Source organism: Sminthopsis crassicaudata, chromosome 2 (genome assembly GCF_048593235.1).
Source record: "Sminthopsis crassicaudata isolate SCR6 chromosome 2, ASM4859323v1, whole genome shotgun sequence".
Lineage (NCBI taxonomy): Eukaryota > Metazoa > Chordata > Mammalia > Dasyuromorphia > Dasyuridae > Sminthopsis > Sminthopsis crassicaudata.
Genome location: NC_133618.1, coordinates 656,681,023 through 656,704,702, shown reverse-complemented (window position 1 = coordinate 656,704,702; position 23,680 = coordinate 656,681,023). Strand labels below are relative to the sequence as shown.

At 41.6% G+C, this 23,680-nt stretch overlaps 1 protein-coding gene across 1 annotated transcript in view; it reads left to right on the top strand.

Moving 5' to 3' along the window:
- The window catches only part of NUDT13 (nudix hydrolase 13), a 25,049-nt gene extending 1,369 nt beyond the window's left edge, over positions 1-23,680 (top strand). Inside the window, 10 exon segments of the mRNA XM_074296861.1 lie at positions 1,774-1,838; positions 6,127-6,221; positions 10,968-11,107; positions 13,301-13,426; positions 16,090-16,158; positions 16,161-16,195; positions 18,977-19,102; positions 19,168-19,279; positions 19,677-19,831; positions 22,188-23,680. Of these exon segments, the coding sequence (XP_074152962.1) occupies positions 1,800-1,838; positions 6,127-6,221; positions 10,968-11,107; positions 13,301-13,426; positions 16,090-16,158; positions 16,161-16,195; positions 18,977-19,102; positions 19,168-19,279; positions 19,677-19,831; positions 22,188-22,388 (1,098 nt within the window). The 5' untranslated portion in view covers positions 1,774-1,799 and the 3' untranslated portion in view covers positions 22,389-23,680.

The window sequence follows — 23,680 nt, the reverse complement described above, 5'->3', positions numbered from 1 at the left end:
TGGATAATGCACAAAACTTGTCTGAGCTTGAATATTGCCCCAGACACTAGCTGTGTGCTACTGAGCAAGTCGTTGACTGTTTTTTACTTCAGTTTCCCTATTAGCAAAATGGGGATAATAAGAGAACTGACATCCCAGGGTGGTTGTGAAGACCAAATATTTGTAAAATATTGTAAAAATGTGAAGTTATGTAAATGCTAGTTATGAGAGATACACATGCAGATAAGTAATCAATTATAACAATAGATAAATGCTAGTTATTATTATGAGAGTATATACAGATAGATCAACAGGATAGAGATAGATAGACAGACAGATAGACAGATAGACAAGCAGACAGAGAGATAATCAGTCTTCCTGGCTCCAGGCTGGGAATGTGGAATGTAGTCCTAGGCCTGAGTTAAGAAGACTAACCTTCCTGAATTCAGATCTGTTCTCAAATACTTACTAGCTGTATAACTCTAGGCAAGTCATATAACCTTTTTTGCCTCAGTTTCCTCATCTGTAAAATGAGCTGGAGAAACTACTCCAGTATCTCTGCCAAGAAAACTCCAAATAAGCTGACAAAGAGCCAGCCATGACTGAATAACAACTGGAAGAAATATATGTGTGTATAGTGCTTTGTAAAACAAAGTCCTACACAAATGTCACTCTTTTCCTGCTGTTATTTCAGAGTGTTTTAGCACTTGTCCTATAAGAAATTTCAAACAATGTCAGATCTGGGAGAAAATAAAAAAATACTTGATAAAACAGTTTACCCTGCTGGTTGTTATAGATGAGGAGACAGAGGTCCAACGGTTGAAAAGAAAAATAGGCCTTCTAAGGGACCATTTTTAGTATAAGAATGAGGGTCTGTTCATCCTCACAAAATGAGGCACTGGGACTTGGCTTTTATTTTGCCCAGTAGCTGCTGTCTCCTCAGGCTCCAAGAGTTTTGTTGGAAGAAAGTCATAGTTAAGAAAAACCTTCTGGCCTGGGAACATTTTATTTGGGCCACAAAAAACACACCGGCCTTCTTTCTGCTCCATTCAGCATATGTCACTGAGTGCCAGGCACTGGGCTGGGTGCTGGGCCTGCAGAGCCTCTGCTGCTCTCCGGGGGCTCCTTGCGGGAAGCATGTGCCCAGTTAAGTCCCTAGAAGAAGTTTTGAGGATCAGGACATTCACATCTGGGGGGAATCAGGAAATTTGAAGACATTAAAGCCTTAATTATGCTGAATGAAATATAATATAGTATGGTACACTATAATGTAATATATTATAATATAACCATTCCTCAGCTCCGTGGGCTTCAGTTTCATGCATGTAAATTGAAGAGTTTGGATGGGCTTATCTCTAAGTCCCTTACTGAACAAGTCGCTGGTTTGGACCTTTACATTTCTACCCTATCACTACATCAGTTTTAGGAAACTCCTTCTATGGATAAAGATTGGCAATTGCAGGGCCATTATCAGAGACAGGGCAGTAAAATTAAGGGAGAATGATTAAGGCTTCTTGAGCTAGAACTTGAAAGAATGACTTGTTGATGCTCATGTAGCCAGGATGTGTCAAAAGGAGGATCTGAACTCAGCTCTTCATGATTTCATTTGTCCATTACATTGTGCTGGCTCTCCTTGACTTCTTGCTGTTGACATGTTTCCTTTTCTTTTAGGCAGGATGGACATGATGGCATTTGTGAGCTTATGCAAGTTAGGAAAGAGATTGAGGAGGTGAATGCTTCTAGAAATGACAACACTTTTCTTTCTTTCTTTTTTTTTTTTTTTTTTAAATGCAGAAAGAGCTTTCCCATTCATTATCTCAATGGATCTTCTCACAACAATCCTGAGAGGAAGGCAGCAGGTTAATATTGTTGTTTGTCCTTTGTTTTCAAAGAGAACCAGTGATCTCTTGATCCATATGTGAATTAGATTTAACTAAGACACAATGCTTACAAAATTACTTTGTTTTATAGTTTTATTTATAATTGTTTTTATAACATTTATAAATGTTTGTTTTATAATTAAGTGATTTACTTAAAGTCAGTCAGGAAGATCTAAATTCAAATCCAGCCCCAGACACTTACTAGAATGATAGGTGACCCTGGGCAAGGTATTTAACTTCTGTCTGCCTCAGTTTCCTCAAATGAGACAAGACTTGCAAACTTTTAAGGTGCTGGATAAAAGCTCGCTTACGATACAATAAGTTAATGGTCAAGCCAAAAACAGCCTTTTGAGTCCGATGCCCATTCTTGGCCTCCGCCTCCCTTTGATTTAAACGAACCCAAACATTTGCACTGAAAAGAAAACAGAACTTGGACTTAGGTTGATCTATCCGCTGCAGTGAAATAATGCCGTGGGTAAGGAAGGTTTGGTTTGGTTTTTTCCTGTCTGAGGTGTTTTTGTGATAAAGGAACCTTCAACCTCAGTGCAGGGTCAGGAGTAAAACACTGTTAATGATTTGACCATCAGTTCAAACAAAAACAACTGTTCTGTCCTTAACATGGTATTTGAGCAGGTGGCAGTGAGTACCCCAGCTTGTTTACCACCCCAGTGGAACCTGGATCTGGTGCCAGCCGGCCCAAGATCTGTGAACGCTCGTTCTGGAGGTCCTCGGGCAGGGGAGAGCCCCACCACCGCCCCTCCAGAGGGAGAAGGAGCATCACTCCCCCAGGTCAAAAGGCCCTGCATCCCACTAGGGCCAGAATGTAGATTTTATGGCACTGTCGTGGAATGGCGCACAGATTCAGAAATATAAAATCAAGAACCATTTCTGGATGCTTCAAAGGGGACCACTAAAACAATATGCAGCACTGGCTTTGTGATAAACTAAAGAATTTATTGCAAAGATAAATAGTCAAATCTGTACACAAAATACAGAAGGAAGGAAGCAGATATTTAGTAAGCAGCTACCATGTGTGCTCAACACTTTACAAAAATCATCTCTGCTAAGCCTCAAGATAAGTACTATTGTTATTCCCATTTTACAGTTGTAAAAACTGAGGTAAACAGGGATGAAGTGATTTGTTCAGTCACCCAGCAAATCTGAGACTGAATTTGAACTCAAGACTTTCAGATTCCAGACTGGGCTGCCATCTGGGAAACCTTTGATGTAAACTTAAAGATGAGAGGACCCTAGGGACCATCTAACCTATACAAATAAGGAAACTGAGGCAAGAGGACCCAGCCAATCAGGAGAGGCCATGGGGTGGAGGTCACTTACAATGTGAGAAGTCCAGGAGTAAGTGAACTTCCAGGGTAAAGAAGTTTCTCTGGGGGTCACAGGTGGTGCCGTGGTTCAAGCATCTGCTTAGTTTCTCTGGAGTCAGAAGGAGCCAAGTTCAAATTCAGCCTCAGATACTTAATAACCGTGTGACATTGGGTAAGTCGCTTAACCCGAATTGCTTTTAAAAAAAAGTAGTTTCTGCAGCATGGGTCTCAGTCTAAGTGACACATCCGGGGTGAAATGGCCCAAATAGTTTAGTCACAGCTCCTGATTCAAGCCTCAGAACTATCTACTGTACTTACTGTTTGTTATCCCCATTTTCTGTGTGAGGAAACTAAGGCTCAAATGTCAAGTGTCTTACTCAAGCCTGCACAGCTGGTAAGACTGAGAAGCAAGATTCGAACCCAGACCACTCTCCACTCCCAAGCTAACATCCTTCCTATTATACTAGCAGCCTTCTGTCCTCAGAGCCATAACTCACACTTAGTGAGCGAACGCCGCAAAGCATGTCAGGAGACAAGAGTGTGAAAAGGGTCTCAAATTCACTTCTTAAGACTTTGAAACAGTGGGGGCCGCTGTTCCATTCTTTACCAATCTAGTTTCCTATTTTATTTTGTAATTCTTGCAAACTAGATGCTAAGCTCAGTTCATTTTATGTGCTAATGAAAGACAAGGCTTCTTAGCACCCTTAAAATTTCAGTTCCTTGGAGCAAGGCCCTTATTTCCTCCTCTAGTTACAGTTTTATTGTTTGTATCTGTAAAGTGAGGATAACAAGAGTACCTGCCTGGCAGGGTTGTGGTGAAGATGAGATCGTGATTATAAAGTGCTCAGCAGTGTCCAGTACATAGTAGGGCTGTATAAATGCTAGGTAGGGTAGTAGTAGTGGTAGTAGGTGGTGCTGGTAGTAGTAGTTGTAGTAGTGGTGGTAGTTGTAATAATACTAGTAGTACTAGTAGTAATAGAACTAGTAGTAGTACTGGTAATAGTAATAGGTGGTGGTGGTGGGAGTAGTAGTTATAGTAGTGGGGGTGGTAGTAATAGTACTAGTTGTAGTAGGTGGTGGTGGTGGGAGGAGGAGGAGGAGGAGTAGAACTAGTATTAGTAGTAGTACTGGTAATAATAATAGATGATGGTGGTGGTGGTATTAATGGTACTAGTTGTAGTAGTGGTGATGGTAGTAGTAGTAGTGGTAATAGAAATAGTAGTAGTCATACTGATAATAGTAGTAGGTGATGGTGGTAGTAATAATATTAGTTATAGTAGTAGTGGTGGTAGTAGCCATAGTACTAGTTATAGTAGTGGTGATGGAGTAGTAGTAGTAGTCATGCTGGTAATAGTAATAGTTGAAGTAGTGGTGGTGGTGGTAGTAATAGTACTAGTAGTAGTAATAGTACTGGTAATAGTAATAGGTGGTGGTGGTGGTGGGAGTAGTAGTAAATGGTGGGAGTAGTAGTAGAGGTAATGGTGGTGATAGTAATAGTACTAGTTGTAGTAATAGTAGTAGGTGGAGGTAGTAGTTGTAGTAATAGAACTAGTAGTAGTAATACTGTTAATAGTAGTATGTGATGGTGGTAGTGGTAGTAGTAGTACTAGTTATAGTAGTAGTAGTTATAGAAGTGCTGGTAATAGAAGTAGGTGATGTGGTAGTGGGAGTTGTAGTAATAGTACCAGTTATGGTAGTGTAGTAGTAGTAGCCATAGTAGTCATAGTAATAGAAGTAGTAATAGTTATAGTACTTCTGGTAATATTAGTAGGTAATAGTGTTGGTGGTGATGGTAGTAATAGTATTAGTTATACTAGTAGTAGTCATAGTAGTAGTAGTAGTAGTAGTTATAGTAGTACTGGTAATAGTAGTAGGTGATGGTGGTGGTGGTGGTCATAGTAAATGATATTTTTAAAAAATTACAGTTTTATGGATATCATCTAAATGATCAATGAAACATTTTGAGGCAAACACTCCATTTCATACTAAAAAATACAAATTTTGTATTGAAGGAGAATTAAATGCTCACTTCTCGGCCTCTCCTTCTGGTTGGCCGGCCCCCTCAGGCTCCCCATTTGGAGGAGGCCCTGGCCCCCTATGTTGCCGTTCTTTGTCTTGATGCCCTTCTGGCCGTGTACACTCCCCACCCCCACCTTCACCTCCTCTCTCCCTCTCCCTTTTCAGCTCCCTTTTATGTCACACCTGTAACAGTTTCACAAAAGTCCTAATACGCCGTCAGGTTTCTACAGACTGGTCTGTTTTGATTTTCTGTGGCTTTTAATTTCAAAGCCACATTAAATGCTTGGCTGCCTTCCCTTGCCCAGTGACTCTGAAATGAATCCGTGAGTCAGCGCCCTGTAGCTGAGCCCTGAGTGGTGGGCACTTTCTTGGTACCAGAACCTAGGCGATGTCAGGCCTAAGCTAAAGTCCCACAGCAGCGCCCACAGACGTCGCCCTCCAAGGCTCACGGCTCCCCGGCGGACGAGCCGCACTACTCCCCAAGGAGCAGATGAAAGTATTTCGGGGGAGCGGTGGATTGGAGAAGGACTGTTTGCAGAGTTTGTTTGGAAGGCTGAAATGTAGACCCGGCTGCTGAAGCTTCTGGAGCATTACATGAATGGGGGTGACTTTCTAGAGACTGTACCTCTTCTTGCTGTGTCTCACCATCATGTTTAATTTGCAGCACTCATATGACCTTACCCCCTTTTTGCCTTTAATTTCTTTTTGCCTCAGTTTTCCCACCTGTAAAATAGATATAATAATATATAATAATAATAACCCCCTCCCAGGATTGTTGTGAGGATTAAGTGAGATAATATTTGTAAATGGTACTAAATGGTCTCCTCCAGATGATTCAAGATGTCCTTGATGAAAATATAGCCCTATTCCTGAGGGCTCATTTCTTTCTGTTGCATGCAATGTCGTTCCTTCTCACTTCAAAGGACCTGGTGATGTCTCTGTGTCTGTTGGGGAGAGCAGTTTCCTGGAAAACACCTCAAGGGTGCAGGCAGCTTTCCACCTATGTCGCCAAGATGCGGTAAGTGTCCCCGGCTTTGCTTTTTTCCTGCTTGGGGCCCCAGCGGTGTGTTTCCATTGGCAGAAGACCAAGAAGAGCAGTCCCTGCTTAGCCCAGAGCCTCCCAAGCAAAGTGCTGAGCGAGTTTGCTGATACAATAAATCATGTTTATTTATGTGCATGCATTATCTCTTGCTTCTTCCATTAATTACAATACAGCTGGTGCAGGGGAAAGAACTCAGCACTTGTAAAGAGAAAACCCGGGTTCAAAAACTCTGTCATTTAGTCCCTACATGACTTGAGGGAAATAATTTGATTTCTCTGGTCGTCTATTTCTTCATCCATGAAAAGGAAAGATTTAGAACAGAGACTACCTCTTTTAGACCTAAATCTGTGATTTTTGAGAACCAAGATTGCTGCTTTCTAACTGTAGAGTCTAGCACATAGGGATCAGACCTGGACCTGGGACTGATTTAGTTACACAAAGGTTTATTTCCAAACTCCTACACGTAAGCACTTTGAGGCTGAGAGGTAAAGAAAAAAAAATTGGCAAAAATAGGTGTCCTTAACTGGCTTTTGTTCTTTTGGGAGTGAGAGTGGGCTGGCAATAAGTTCAAGGAAACTTTAGGAAGAATCTGGGAAGACTTCATTGACGAAATGACTGAGCTGAACCTTGAAGCAAAATGAGAAATTTGGGGATCCTCAATGACAACTGTGTTGAAATATTAAACTTAATTAAATTAATTATCTCTGCTTTTAACATGAAAATTTATTATTAGCTGCCATAGGAGCAGATTTTTTTGAACTCATTTGTTCAAAGCTCTTTGCTACACCCTGGAAATCCAAAACCAAAAACAGATGTGCCCCTTCCTTCAAGGAGAAATCCTAGGATTTCTCCTAGTCTTCCTGGGGGAGGAGGGCACCACTACAACTTGCACAGGGAAGATGAAATTAAAAACATAAAACATAAATTCAGAGAAATGTATTTAGGGAAGGGGGAGCAGCCAGGAAGATTAAGAATAACCCCATGGATAATAGGGGGGTACACCTGAAAAACAGGGAAGGATTCCAAAAGGGGGAAGGGAGGAAAGAACAGAGTTTTTGAACCCAGGTTTTCCCTTTACAAGTCCTGCGTTCTTTCCCCTGTATCATCTGTACTGTAATTAGTGGGAGGAGTAAGAGAGAATACATGACCCATAAATATCCCAAGTATGGTGAGCTGAGGAAGGATGTGGAATGTTGTATATGGAGAATAAGACAGCTAGTGTGGCGGCAACATAAGAGTGTGTAAGGGGAAAAATAGGGAAATTAAAGTGCAGAGAGCCATGGAGTGCCAAACCCAGAGTCAGGGAGTCCTGAGTTCAAATTCAGTTTCAGACACTTCCTGGGCAAGTCCCTTCATTCTGTTAGCTTCTGTTCCCTTCTGTGTAAAATGAGCTGGAGAAAAAAATAGCAAAGCATTCCAGTATCATTGCCAAAAAAAAAAAAAAAAAAACAAATGGGGCCACAAAGAGTTGGACACAGTTATAAAATAACTAAACAACAACAATTGGACATGAAGGAAAGGGTCACTAACTGTCCACTCCTCCTGAAGAGGGGCTGGGAACTGCCAGAACCACGCTCCAGGCTCCCCCTTCCCATGAAGTGACAGCCTGATGTTCTGTGTTCCTGTGGGGGTCTCCAGGACAAGGCGCGGACCTTCATCCTTCCTTTCAAAGGTAGCTGATGTTTGTTCCAGGCCCTCAGCCTCCCAGCCACTGTTTGTATTCGGAAAGCCCCAGTGGGTCGAGTCTTCCCTTTCTCCCCAGGCACTTGTCTCAGTGGGCAGCACCTGGTGCTGGGGACTGTTTGAAACTCTGGGTGACTAAAATTCTGGCCCAGCCTTTTAGTCTCCTATAAGAGCTCTTCTTTTACAAACAAGACTCCCAGGCTGGGACTTGATACTGAGCCAGTACTACCTCCTTGTGTTCTAAAAATGGCCTGGCCTTTCAGTTGCACACCTGTGGGCTAATTGTCCATTTGACTGGAATTTTTGCCAGGGGATATTCCCCAAGGTCAGTGAGTTCTTGGTCCGACTTTGAGCTCTGAGGCTGAGGAGGGCTTAGCACAGACTGAAATGGCTTTCCTTGAGGCCTGAAAGAAGAAAGAAGGGATTACTGAAGTCCTATCTGTTTCATATAGTCTTTGAAGTGACCGACTGAGCCAGTGACTTGAAAGGGGAGAGAGAAGGTCCTAGACATCTTGTTACTGGATCCTCATTTTTTCTTTTTTCTAGATTTAATTTTATTTGTTTCAATGAACAAAAAGCTATTTTCTCTCCCCTCACTTGCCCCCATAATTAGAAAAAGAAAAAAAGAAAAATAAAATCTTTTGTAACCAGTAGGTATGGTTAAAATGCTGATATTTTCATATGGGCTATTAAAAATATTAGCTTTTTTGGTACTTTTCCTTCCCATGTGCTCTGAAATGAAAGGAAAGAAATTAACAACTCCATGAGAGATTGTTCCCCTTTTTTAATGTGTTTTTTAAAAAACTTTAAAATTTGGATGGAGAACTGTTCTCCAAACTAAGATCTGAATCCAAGGGCTCCCTGGGGCACATACTGGCTGTATAACCAGGCAACTTTCTAAGATTCTAAAGTCCCAGAGAAGATACCCATTTGCATTTTTTTAGCCTTTGCAAGTCTGCAGTGAGAATACTGCTGTGAGAATACTAATGACTAGTATTTATAGAGCACTCATTTTATGGCAGGTGTTATATTACCCTCATTTTACAGATGAGAAAACTAAGGCGATCAGTGACTTGCCCAGAGTCATACAAGCAGTAAGTGTCTGAGGCTGGGTTTGAACTCAGATCTTACTGGCTCCAGGCCAAGTGTTCTATCCATTTCGCCATCCAGCCACCTCTCACAGGTCCAGGGCCTGTCTCAGTATAAACTTTTGAGGGGCAGCGTGGGGTAAGAGGTAGAGGTCAACCTTGCAGTCCACAAGATTCTATTCCAGGTCCTATCTTCTGCTTCTCCTGTGTGACCACAGGTAGGTCTCATATCCTCTCAGCCCTAGACACACGTCTTCAGACAAAAAAGTTATGGTGAGTTCTTTATTTGCCCCGGCCAGTGGAGTTTCCATACCAGAGAGATAACAGATCCTAGCCTTCCCAGAAAACCATCAACAAAAGCAAGTCTCCTGGTGGGCTGGAGGTGCCCTGAGATGTCCAGCAGAAAAGGCCACACCTTCTGTGGTCCTGGGAGCTGCCCTTGTCACTCCCTCCTTATGCAACTTGGGCAAGCCTACCTGAGCCTCTGCAAAACGGGGAAACTGAGGCTTCACTGCTAGTCTTTGCCTGCAGCAGGATTCAAGTTTTCCACACTTCAGTCCAATGCTCACTAGACATTTCTGGCCTCGGTTTTCTTATCTGCAAAGTAAGGAGATTGCACTAGATGACCATTAAGGTCTCTCCAGCTCTGGATCTACGATCCTTTGGTTTTCACTCCTACTTCTTCAAATCCCTGCTTCCTTCAAAGGCAGCTCAGGGGCCACCTTCCATGAGCACCCCAAATACAAACATTTTGTTTTTGGCTCTTGAAATTTTTTTTAAATTTATTGTGAACATAGTGTATTCTCCTGTAAAATATAAGCTTTTTGAGGCCTGAGTTGTTCCTATTTCCCTTTCTCCCTTTTTCTTCCTTCCTTCCCTCCTTTCTCCTTTCTTCTCTCACTTCCTTCCTTTCTTCCTCCTCCCCTTTCTTACTTTCTCTTTCCTTCCTTCTTTTCTTCCTATCTCCCTCCTTCCTTCCCTCTTTCCTTCCCTCCTTCCTTCCCTCTTTCCTTCCCTCTTTCCTTCTCTCCTTCCTTCCTCACTCCCTCCCTCTCTCCTCTCATTTTTCCCTTCTTTCTTTTCTCCCTCCTTTCTCCCTCCCTCATTTTTTCTTTCCTTTCCTTCTTTCTTTCTTCCCTTTCTTTTTTCCTTTTTCCTTTCCTTCTTTCCTTCCTTCTTCTCTCCTTCCCTCACTTTTTCCTTCCTTTCATCCCTCCTTTCTTTCCTCCCTTTCTTTTTTCCTTCCCTCTTCCTTCCTTTCTCTCTTTCTTTCCCCTCTCCCTACTTCTCTTTTTCTTTCATCACTGTATCTTTATCACTTAGCCAAATAGTAGCACTTCCTAAACACTTGTTAGATTTAATGGAAAGGCTGGGCCAGTGGGACACTGACCAAGGCAGATTTGAAGAGCTGGAGAGTGTTCTAATAGCATTCCAGCTGCTTCAGAGGGACCAGAGAGTCTAGCTCAGTCCAGAGAGACTCAGCAGCAGCAGGCTGGCCATAGCAGCCCACGAAACAAAGACAAATAAATATACTTAATAAGAATTCAATCCAAATTCAACCTTTAGCACTCAACAAAGTAAAAATGGAAGTATGAGCCCCATAGAGGGTTTCCCTAAGCTCCCTCTGGCTCTGTTTTCTCTGAAGCACATGAAGAGTTATTCATCCTCCAACCAAAGTCGGCTGCTACTGAACTCATGGTAGTCAGTACATCTCTGGAGTGAGCAGTACCATATTGACCCTCACCTCTCTGCTTTGGAATCTGCCCTGTGGCTGTTCACTGCCACAAACCCTGCTGGTTCCTTCCATTCAGAAACCCTTCGGGGATGGGCCCTTAAATGTAGCCTTCGTAGATATTAGCTGACTGATGACCCTAAGAGTCACCTTCATAACTAGCACTGTGCATGGAGCTGGATTAGGTCTCATAATGACGCATCTCTGTCCCAACGGCAGGTACCTGTTCGAACTTAAAGAAGATGATGACATATGTCGAAAAGCCCAAAGTTCAGGAATGTTTTACCTTTTCCATAGCCTGGCCCCTTTGCTACAGAAGTCTGGGAACAGGTACCTGGTCCCTCCATTTGGGGCTTCAGGTAAGCCTAAAGAGGCCCAACTGGCCACAAATCTGAGTACATTGTCATTAGAGGGCTGCCAACAAGTGTTGAATCTTTGTGGATTTCTAAAACAATTGAACCCTAAGTTGTAGGCTTATGACAGTTCATCCCATCCATAATGATTGTTTTCCCCAAAAGAATATAAACTCCGTGAAGGCAGGAACTTTTTTTTTGTCTTATTCTCAGAGACAATGCCTGGCACACAGTAGGTGCTTAATAAATACCTGTTGATTTATTAATGATTTTAGATGTACTTAATAGGGTCCTCAGTCAATGTTAATGATGATGATGAGGTTCCTAGAGTAGTGATTCCCAAGTACTCACCTATATTTCCCTTATTTCTATATAAATCAGTATCAATTTGCATTTTTTTAAAAATGTGAAATGCACATATAACCTATATCTGATTGCTTGCCCTCTTGGGAAGGGGGAAAAGGAGGAAGGGATAGAATTTGGAACTCAATGGAATTTAAATGAAAATGTTGAAAATTTGGAGAAAATATGAAATGCTGTGGATCCTATTTTTTGAGAGGGAAAATATTATGCTGTTGGTATGAATGGTTTGTAACTCACCTTTAGCCAAGGATTTATTCCTTTTTACTGGATCTTCACTCACAGCATTCTCATACCCAGAGATGTCTATGCATTTCCTTCAGGTCTCTGAGGAGAAAATCTTCAGGATCTCCCAAGTTCTCCACCAAAGACTTCTGGGTGATATAAGCAATAGAGCAAAGCAGCAAGTGTCCAGACTACATTTGTGTGTGTGTGTGTGTGTGTGTGTGTGTGTGTGTGTGTGTGTGTGTGTGTGTGTGTGATAGAAATGTTGGGAGAAACCTAGAGATCTTACAAAACCAGGACTGAGAATCCTCTCATTCTCCCTGAAATTTGCAAGCTCATATAAAAGATATATGTGAAAATCTGACACTCACCAGTGTATACAGTGAAATAGTGGGGTCCCAGATATTGGGGAGTGGGGATAGTGCTGTTTTTAACAGTGGAGAATATTAGAGACTGGTAGAAAATCACCAGACTCTCTGCTGAGACTCAGTACAGAACAGGGAAGGGTGAGTTATCTCCCTGCATGCCATGCTGGGCTTGTGCTGATCAGGGCCTCAAAGGAGACCCCCTTCCCTTTATATTAACACAAGCAGTGAGGAGATCTGGAGGCCAGATTTTTATGATTCATGGGATGGCAAAATTCAGATCTGCTTTTAATTCAGTTGAGATGGAGAAGTTAAAGCCTGGAGAGGGAGAGTGGTTCAACATTAAACAGCTAGTGAATGTCCAACTTAGGGTTCCATCTGATTCCAAATCCTATCTCTTTGCCCTTCTCCAAGAGACCTTATTTCTAAGGCCACTAGTTTTCAGAGTGTGGTTTTTTGCATCCAAGGCAGCTAGCAGTGCAGGATTTAAAAGCTTAGAATTCAAATCTCACCTCGGGCACATACTAGCTTTGTGATTCTGTACAAATCACCTAACCTGCCTGCCCTCAATTTCCTCAGCTGTAAAACTGGAATAATAATAGCATCCACCTTTCAGGATTATTGTAAGGATCAAATGAGATCATATTAATAAAACATTTAGCTCAGTGTCTGGCACATAGTAAGTTTTGTGCTTACTATAAAACATAAATAATAGTGGTTAATATTCCCTATTAAAAATAGGGAATTCCTATTTTTAGGAATAAAAATTCCTAAATTTTCCTATTTCCTATTAAAATTCCCCTTGGGAAAACACCTTTTTCCCCCATGATAAGAAAGTAGAGTAGGATTATAGACTCTTAACTTAGAAGGAGTCTCAGAGATTGTCAAATCCATCCATAACTGAACCAGAGTCCCCCTACAGCATCCCTTTCTACCATCACCTTTTCAGCAGTAAGTGAAACAGTGGAATTTCATTTTTCCATAGCAGAGTCCAAATTATTTTCCTGAGTTCATGGAATATTAGTGAGGAGGAACCTTGGATTTTTATAAATGAGAAAATAGAGACTGAGAGGGAGTTAATTTGTTCAAAGACACGGTTGATGACAGATCCAGGTCTCAAACGCAGTCACCCCAAGTACAGTTTTTTCTAGTTTAGGAAATAGAACTCCTGCTAGCTTCCTACAGTTATGATGGTTTAATTCTTTCTCTTGTTCTTTTCTCTTCCTCTTTTTTTTCTGTTTTTTTCTAGATTTGGAAAGATTCCTAGGCAAGTTTGGACAGGACGCACAGAAGATAGAACAATCAGTCCTGATTGGCTGCTCAGACCAGCTGGAAGCCTGGTTTGCCCTGGATCTGGGCCTGGGAAACCCCTCAGGTTAGGGTGCTCATTGGTCCTTGCTGCCCTGGAATGAAGGGGATCCTAAAACCCTGAGGCAGCCCTGATCTCACTGTTAGAAGGGGCCTTGGAGACCATCCAGTCTCTACCTAAACTGATAAACCCCTTAACATCATCCTCAGATGTTCAGCCTTTGCTTGGAGATCCATTGTGAGGGGCAACCCAACCCATGCCTGAGCAGACCATTCAATCCCTTTTGGAGAACTGTTTGAGACTTTTTCATGTCATAGATCTAAGGCTGAAAAGGACCCCAAGGCCAGCTAGCCCATCTCTTTCATTTTACAAACAAGTCAACTGAGGTCGAGGAAGTTAACCGACTTGCCTAAGTAGTTGTCTGAGTCAGGATTTGAACCTTGGGCTTTTGACACAAAGTTTAGTATTTTTTCCCTCTGTACTTCCACTGAATATCAGTCCAGTCTCACTCCTGAATAGACTAACTCATAAAGTCAAGATTTTAGAGAGGGGGGCAGCTGGAGACTTGAAGGAAATCCCATTCTATCCAATCAAAATATTCTTCCCAGGCTCATAATACTTTGTATGTCCATTAACTGGAGAGGGATTTTTTCTGGGTGTTTTTACTTTTGTAATGTTTAAGTGAGGCATTTTGTTGAGGCACGGTCACTTCCCCATAACCCTTCCTCCTCATGTTCTTTCCCTTACAACAACAACAAAAAATAACTAAGCAAAACCATCTGATGTAAGAGTTAATGGATTGTCCCAAATTCCACATGCAGCACTTTATACAGTGCCTAGCACACAGAAGGCACTTAATCAATGTTTATTGGCTAATTGGCTGACTGACCATAATCTACCATCTTCTCCTAAGAGGAGGGCACTCTCTCCAGCATAAGGCATCTTGAATCAAAATGTATTATTGTACTACTCAGTCTTCACCTACATTATTGTATATTATCTTCACCTACATTGCCATATATATTATTCTAGGATCTCCTTTCTTTTCTCTGCATCAGTTCATACACATCTTCCCATGTTTTTCTGGGTTGTTCATATTCATGGTCCCTAAATAATTTAGTCCATTATGTTTACTTGTCATAATTGGATCAGCCATTCCCCTGTGCTTGATATTCCCTGTCCACCATGTCTGAAAGGTTCTTCCTCCTCTCCTCTGTTTCTTAGACTCCCCAGCTCTCTTCAGAACATAACAAGTTATGTGTCGCTTTCTACAGGAGACTTTTTCTGACACCCCACTCTCCCAGGGGTTAATGCTTTCTGTTTCCTGTATTTCCTTCGTATTATCCTATATCAACTTTGTATCGAGTCTGTCTATCTATTTTATCTGTGTCTCTATACATGGTAAATTTCTCCATGAAAATATTTTTGCCATTGTATCTCTGTTCCAGTAGGTACTTTATAAATGTTTGAATTGATGAGCAATACTTTGTTTTTTATTTTTTGTATGTTTTAGATTCAATTTATTTAACACTTCCTATAATCAGGTCCCTTACACACATACTTATAATTTTATATATGAGATATGGATACATATCTATAGTTTACATGTCACTTTATGATATAAATGATTATTACATATAAATGATTACATGAACTCATTGGTAGCTAGGTGGTACAATAGATAAGTGGGCTGGCCCTAGAATCAGGAAAACCTAAGTTAAAATCTAATCTGAGACTTTTTTTTTTAATGTGATATATTTATTTAACATTTTTCCCCAGTTACATTCAAGACAATTATTTTTTACTTTTGTTTTTAATTTTTTTTGAGTTCTAGGTTTTCTCCCTTATCCCTATCCACAATTAAGAAACCACATGTGAAATTATGCAAAACATTTCCATAAGTCAGTTGTGAAAGAAAACATAGATCTCCCACCTTAATGAAAATAAAAACCCTCAAGAATAATTAAGTTAAAAAAGAGAGAATGCTTCAGTCTGTATTCAGATACAATCAGTTCCTTCTCTGGATAAGGATAAGGACTATTCCTTCAGAACAGTCATGGATGATTGTATTACTAAAGAACAGCCAAGTCATTTACAGCTGGTCATCCCAGAACATTGCTTTGTATACAGTACATTTCACTTTGAGTTCATGGAGGACTTTCCACCTTGGTTTGTTTGTTTTTCTGAGAGCATCCTACTCATCATATCCCAAGAACAACAATATTCCATCACAAACACATACCAGACTTTATTTCTCAATCGATTGGACATCCCTTCAAGGTCTTTTTTTTTTTTTTTTTTTTTTTTTTTTTTTTTTTTTTTTTTGGCCCTGAGAAGAGAGCTTCTATGAATATTTTTGGTAATTATATGACCGGAGACTTTTACTAGCTGTGTGACCCTCTCTCAGTTTCCTCATCTATAAAGTAAGGGAAATGAGAGCACTTTCAGGATCATTGTGAGAATAAACAAACAATATTTGTAAAGTGCTTTGCAAACCTTAATTCAGTACTATAAATGCTTAGTATTATGCAATTTTTTTTACTGTTAATAACTTTTTTAGGGCTCCATGCTCAGTAGTGAGATGGTTAAGTCAAAAAATATGAGCAGGCAGTTTCTTACATAATTCCAGTTTAATTTCCAGTTTAGAAACATTCTGTTAGAATAGAATCAGGGGCCTTTATATTTTCAATGATTTTCAATCATTATTTTGTCTTTCATTTTTCTCTTAGGTTCTTTGCAGAAATCTGAAATGGAAACTCAGCTCCAGGGTTCCTTTACTGAGCTAAGAAAGGCTCTGTTCAGCTGAATGAGAAAGATGCTTCCTTGATCTCCACGGTAGATGCTCGCTTTCTCCCTTTTCTAGGGCATATGTTGCTTGGGGAGGGATGTGTGTGTACCCAGGCAGAGGTGTGTGGGTGTATGTAGGAGGCAGCCAGTGTTTGATCTCTTACCTGCAGGTCGAGGACTTCCCACAGACCTTTTCAAAAAGAGAACCTGAGCTACATGGAGACTGCTCATTCTGTCCCCCAGAGAAGCAAGGCAGGCCAGGCTGGGCTGGACTTTCCAGCAGCTATATCTGGTTTGGATAACAAATAAGACTTGCACCAGGTTAACGAAACCTGATTTTCACCAAAGAACAGAAAGAACTTGAGGATAAAATCTGTGAACCTCACTGAGTATCCCTGTAACACAAGATGACTGACTCAGTCACAGGCATTTACACACCTCTCCCACCTTTGTATTTTGTAAATGTCACTCCTGAGCTGCAGACTTTCCTCCCTCATTTCTTTACATCTCATTTTTGATGTTATGGTTCAGTCTCTTTGTTTTTTAGTGGGTTTTCTTGGTAAAGATACTGGAATGGTTTGCCATTTCCTTCTCCAGCTCATTTTACGGATCAGGAAACTGAGGCAAACAGGTTCAGTGACTTGCCCAGACTCACACAGCTAGTGTCTGAGATCAGGTTGGAACTCAGCAAGATGATTCTACCAGACTCCAGGCCCAGTACTTTATCTTACTTCACTACCTGGCAGCCCTGAATCCCATTTAGGAAACTCCTTTTAAGTGTAAGTAACTAAAAGACTTGATCCGTAGGTCTGATCACATCCCATCATGCTGGAAACAAGGGTTCACAGATGGTGTGGATGATAGGTAGTAATTTCAGAAAAGTTCCCAAATTTGTGTGATATGCCTGCCCACTTTCTCTCCCTTCCTTCTCTCCTCCCTTCCTTCTTCCTCCCTTCCCCTTCTCTTTTCTTTCTTCCTTCTTTCTTCCTTCCTTCCTTTCTTTCTTTCTTCCTTCCTTCCTCCCTCCCTCCTCCCTCCTTTCCTTTCCTTCCTTCCTTCCTTCCTTTCTTCCTTCCTTTCTTTCTTTCTTCCTTCCTTCCTTCCTTCCTTCCTTCCTTCCTTCCTTCCTTTCTTTCTTTCTTTCATTCATTCATTCTTTCTTTCTTTCTTTCTCTCTTTCTCTCTCTCTTTCTTTCTTTCCTTCCTTCTTCCTTCCTTCCTTCCTTCCTTCCTTCCTTCCTTCCTTCCTTCCTTCCTTCCTTCCTTCCTTCCTTCCTTCCTTCCTTCCTTCCTTCCTTCCTTCTTTCTTTCTTTCTTTCTTTCTTTCTTTCTTTCTTTCTTTCTTTCTTTCTTTCTTTCTTTCTTTCTGTTGCTTCCTTTCTTCCTTCCTTTCTTTTTCTCTCTCTTTTTCTCTTTCTTCCTTTCTATTCCATCTTACTTCAGTGTCAATATATGTGTGTATATATGTATGTATATATATATATACATACATATATACACATACATGCATGTATATACATATATGTGGGGGGGATCTGCAACATTACCTAGATAAATTTCTCCAGAAATTCAAAGAAAAATGTCAACTCCCTGCCAATACTCCCACTCTGAATGATTCTTGCCCACTTATATACATATGTCTATGAATATAGAGATGTATACACATATGTATATGCATGGCTGTATATACATACATATATAGAGAGACAGACACTCATATAAAGAGAGTGTCAGAAACTCACTGGGCATTTCACACACACATGTATATCTATACAGAATCTTATGTGTGTGTATACATGTGTGTATACCTATATGTTGTTTTGAGAACAAAATATGTGTGTACACATGTGTACATAGTATGTATACAGATGCATGTGTGTGTGTGTATATATATATATACCTAGATGTATTGTATAAAATCTATATATTAGACGACAGATAAATTGCTAGTTGATAAACAAGGCATAGACATAGGTACATAAACATGTACACATATACTCATTACGTGACCTTTCAGATAAGCAAGCTTCCCTCTGGATCTCTTGTGTGTTAAGAAAGTGCCCTAAAACCAAAGAGCCCATGATCTTGGGAATGGCTATTGCTAAGGTTTGGTTCTGGACTCATGAAGCGCATGGATATTACTGAGGCAGCTCAATGTGGGGGAGGGGAGAGAGCCCAGAAATTTGAATCTGACCCCTGACATTCATTAGCTGTGTGATCATGCACACGTACCCCAAGCAGCTCCCTGAGGGGGTGGCTACTAAGTAATAAATGGGCGGGGCATGTGTGGATGGGAAAGCAGCTCCCATACAATGGAAGTAAAGGATGCTCAGTGTCTGTAAGCCTTCATCTGAAGGGCCCTCTACATTGCCGTGGAAAATCTGAACAGAGAACAGAGGTCAGAAATTAAATGAACAACTAAAGACATTTGAATCAGAACCAGCCTTATCTGGTAACTTTGGGTTATTTTTAGATGCAAAAAAAAAGTCATAGACTTTTTATTGAGGCTGAACTATCAGAGGAACATTATCAGGTCTTTTCCTTCACACTGCAACGGAAAAAATGCACACTTTGGATTCAAATCCTGACTGATGCTTATTGATTGAGCAGCTTTAGGTGACTCTTTTCCTTACTGGTAAAAAAAAAAATGAGTCTGAGGAAATGCTCTCTCCCACTCTGGTCCTTTCCGGCTCTAACCCTGTGATCCTATCACTTTCCAGAGGCCAAAGTGGGCAGGAGTCACTTGGCAGGGAGCTATGCTTTCTTGGAAGTGCTTGAGAGACTGGGCTGTTCATGGAGTGACCCAAGTTTGTTTTTGTGTTTGCTCAGGCTCATTCCCTTCTCCACTGGCATGAGTGCCATCAGTTTTGTAGCAAAAGTGGGCAGCCCACCCAGAAGAATGTGGCTGGCAGCAAGCGCGTGTGCCCCTCTAGTAAGATGACCCACTACCCTCAGGTGAGCATTGCGCTGGGGACTGGGATGGTCCAGGTGGCAGCCCCTGATGCCTTGCTCTTCCCTAGATGTCCCCTGTGGTGATCACCCTGGTGTCCGATGGGGCCCGATGCCTGCTTGTCCGCCAGAGCTCCTTCCCTAAGGGGATGTACAGTGCCCTGTCCGGATTCTGTGATATGGGTAAGGAGCCTTCAGATACAGACACTGGTCACAGGGAATTCTGTCCCTCTGGCTATTTCTTTGTATCCCGTTGTCTGAAAGCTTGAACTTTTGAGCATGCCCAATATCCCTTGAGAAGCCTCTGGTGTCTCCCTGTTATATACCAGACACCTGATGGGCAAGAGTCCCGGCCACCTTTTGGCTTCTATTCCTTGCCTTAGTTTGCCCCCTTCACCCCGTCATAACATCCACGCTCCACATCTGGGGGGGTACTGAGCTGCCAGCTGTGACTCAGCTCCCTGAATGACTCAGTTGGAACCCCAGTGCCCAGTGCCAGACCCTCTGTCTCCCACATACAGGCTCCCCGAATCACTCTCCCCGCTGCAGGGCTCTCCCAAACTAACCCGAGTGCTTCTAGGTGAGACCGTGGAGGAGAGTGTCCGGCGAGAGGTGGCTGAAGAGGTGGGGCTGGAGGTGGAGAGCCTGCGGTACTCGGCGTCCCAGCACTGGCCCTTCCCTAATGGCACGCTCATGATCGCCTGCCATGCTACTGTGGGGCCGGGGCAGACTGAGGTGAGCCTTCCTCTGCCCACCTCTCCATGTGATTCCAACACACAACCCGCCAGTTGTTACACTGGGTTCCTTCAATATGCCCAATGAGATATAAAATGTGACTCCGTAAAGAGCTTACAATCTGTTGGAGAAAAAAAAAGAGATTTGGAGAGTAATTGGGTTTGGAACTTTGAGTTTGAAATAACTGCAACTAGCATTGATGGAGCACTTTGAGATTTGCCATCATCTCATTTGTCCACGAGGATGCCCATTTGTAAAACTCACTCTGTACAAGTGAGAAAAATTAAGTGACTTGCCCAGGATTACAGAGATTCCAATAGAAGTGTCCTGAGTTCAAATCCAGCCTTCTTACTCTTTAATACTTCTTTAATACTCTTTAATAATAATAATAATTATCATTATTATTATATATACACATATATATATATATGTGTGTGTGTGTGTGCATGTATATATACATACTTGTCTCCATAAAAGACAGATATTTAGCTTCCTGGCTCCTTCCTCATACACACACCTTAACCCTGATGCTGTTTCTTTTTCTTGATACCAAATTTGACTTTATTGGCCAAGTCAAGACAAAGGACTTCCATCGTTAGAGACTTTTGTCCTGGTATCATAGACTTTTAGAATCACAGCCAGCTTCAGAGATCATCTAGTTTAAGGCTTCTTAAACTTTTTTTTTTTCCTCCTGGGTTAATTGGGGTTAAGTGACTTGTCCAGGATCAGGAACTTGCCCAGGGCTTAAATTTTTTTAATGCAATCCCATCTTAAATCTGAACCAAGGGGTTTCTGGCAGTGTTTGTGCATGCACAGTGCAAAATGCGCATGAATCAGAATCAAGGCTGCAGAGACGTTGTGGGATGCAATATGGGCAAGTGCTGCCATTAATTCAAAATCAAATGCACAACCAGTCCAAGGTGTTTCTTAGATTCATTGTGCATTTGATTTAGAATTAATTTGGGGGCACTTCATTCAGAAACCTTGTATTGGGGACAAATTTTTATGACCCCCCTCCGTTCAGTTATGGCCATGAGTCACAGTCTGAGAAGCTTTGATCTATTCTAGTCTGCGGCCCAGGATAGGAACCCCTTCTGCCGAGTCCCTAACATACTCTGCCTGGATTATCTCCACCTGTTGAAATTCCTTGGCGTCTCATGACTCAACCCAAATGAAGTCATCTGGTCTCTGCTTGCCAAAGGCACTCTGATGTTTGGGGTTCAGGGTCTAGAGTGATCTGTGTTCCGCCTTCCTTGGGGGCCACGAAGGCTAATAAGCTTCTTGTAAGACAAAAGATACCATCCCATATACTGTCCAACTATGCCAGGGAGAGAGCCCCGGACCTGGAATGAGAAAGCATCAAACACCTACTGGGCTATGGGATCCTAAACAAGCCTCTTTCTGCCTCAGTTTCCTCTTCTGTAAAATGGGGATAAGAGTAGCACCTGCTTCTCTTCTCTGGATTGTTGTGAAGAGCAAATGAGATAGTATTTGTAAAGCCCTTTTCAAGCTTTAAGGTGCCAACATTGCTAGCTAGAAGAGCTCACTTTCTAGTGCGCTTCATTTGTTTGTTCCCCGACCTCTGAGACTCTCCCACTCCAATGAGATTTTTTAATCTATCCCGACCAGGCAGCAGGTTCAGGATACTGTTCTCCATAAGACCTGTTTGAAAACCATTTTCTCACCTTTCCTACCTGGAAAGAGACAACAGGTGAGAACTGACACTCTCCAACCCAGCTTCAACAAAGGGTAGCAGGCAGAACAAACTGCATCTGAATCCTACTTCTGATACGTGTTGACTGATTGAACAATTATCAACTGGGTGACCCTGGAGAAATCGTTGAAGCTCTTTTATTTAAATTTTGTTCCTCGTGCAATTTTGTGGGACTTTTGTCAACTAAGTCACAGATAGGCATAGAGCCGCACAGTGGTGGGACTTCTCCTTTCCCGTGTTCCCTACATTACCAAAATTCATTAATTCAATAAGCATTTATCAAGGTCCTACTATATTTCAAGTACCATGTAAGTACTGGTCTCTGTCTTCAAGGACTTTACATTCTCTTAGTGGAGAAATTTAGAGAAACAACACATGCACAGATAATTAAATATAAATAAATACAAAGTAAATAAGGTTTTCTTTTGAGGGAGAGAGGACGTCACTATCAAGAAAGACCTATGTAGGAAATAGCCCTTAAATTGAGTCTTGAAAAAAAAAACCTAGTTATTCTAAGAGCTGGAGGAAGAAAATGAGGGACATTTCTAACCTAAGATTGCCTAGGCAAATAGAACCTAAACATATTGCTATCACACACTCAGAAAATTCATAGCATCTTTCTTTATTTCTTTTGTCTCCCAGATCCACGTGAACTCCCAGGAGCTTGAGGCGGCAGGCTGGTTCAGCCTGGAGGAGGTGGTCACCGCTCTCAGGAAGAAAGGACCACCTGCCCCTCAGCAGGATGGCTCCATCCCCTTCTGGTTACCTCCCAAGGTGGCCATTGCTCACCAGTTGATTAGGGAGTGGGTCCAAAAACAGAGCTCCTCTTCAGATCTTGCTTAACCCCATCAAGTCACCTACATCTCTCTTCCATATCCTTGGGGAACATAGCAAAGACTGATGGAGGCGAGGCAACAGTGGCCGGAGGCAAACCAGCCTCTCAAGCTGAGAGGCATTTTGGTACAATGGAGAGAGCGTTGTAGGAATCCCACCCCTGATCCTTACTAATGGCAAGTCATTTATAACACCACCGAGTCCTGGCTTTCTCCTCTGTAGAATACCAGTAGAACCTACCTCGTGGGGTCGGTGTGAAGAAGCAGCAAATTCAGTGTTTTGAAAACCTTATGGCTGACATTTATATATAGCATAGTTATTGTTATTAGGCCTGTAATATGACAGAAGGTAAGCCTCTCTTAAGAGACCTCAATTAGGAGGAGAGCGAGAGGCCCCGTAATTTAACAAATGGGAGATTGGGTTTGTTACTGTGGGTAAATTACTTAGCTTCTCAGAGCCTCTGTCCCCTTGCTGTAAAGTGGGCATATTGATACCTGTACACTCCCCCTCAAAGGGCTATTATAAAGAAGGCTTTTTGCATATCCTTCAAGTGTTACAGGAACATAAGCCTTTGTGCCAGCAAATGAATTATTAAATGAAGAATGAATGATTAGATAAAAGGAAAGAAGATTGTTCAGTGCCTACTGATACAGAGAAGGAACTCTCTTTAAATATTGCCTTAGGAGCTGTTAAATTGCCTACACCTTTTAATCCAGCAATAGCACTACTAAATTTGTATCTCAAAAAGATCAAAGAAGAAAAGGACTCACACGTACAGAAAGATTTACCGCATCTCTTTTTTTGTGATGGAAAAGAATTGGAAACTGAGGAGATGTCCATCTGTTGTTGAACAAGTTATGGTATACAGAGGGGACGGAATTCTATTGTGCTGAAAGAAAAAATAAAGGGGAGAAACCCAGTAAGACTGATGTAGAGTGAACAGAACAGAACCAGAACGATTTAGACGAGGATGGCGATATTGTAAAGACAGTAGCTTTGACAGATTTAGGAGTTCTGATGATTATAATCAATCACAATTCCAGAGCACTGATGAAATGCACTCCTCACCTCCTGGTGGACAGGTGAAATAATCAGTCCCCAATGAAACAGCTTGGTTTTTGGGTGGCCAATGTAAAAATCTGTTTAACTTGACTATGTATGTTTGTAAAAGGGTTTTGTTTTTCTTGCTTTCTCAAAGTGGGGGGAAATGTGGATCTCTATGAAAATAAAATAACAATGAATTTTTTAAAATAAAGATCATATGCAAGATGATGCCAGTAGAAAGGCAAAAGACAGATGAA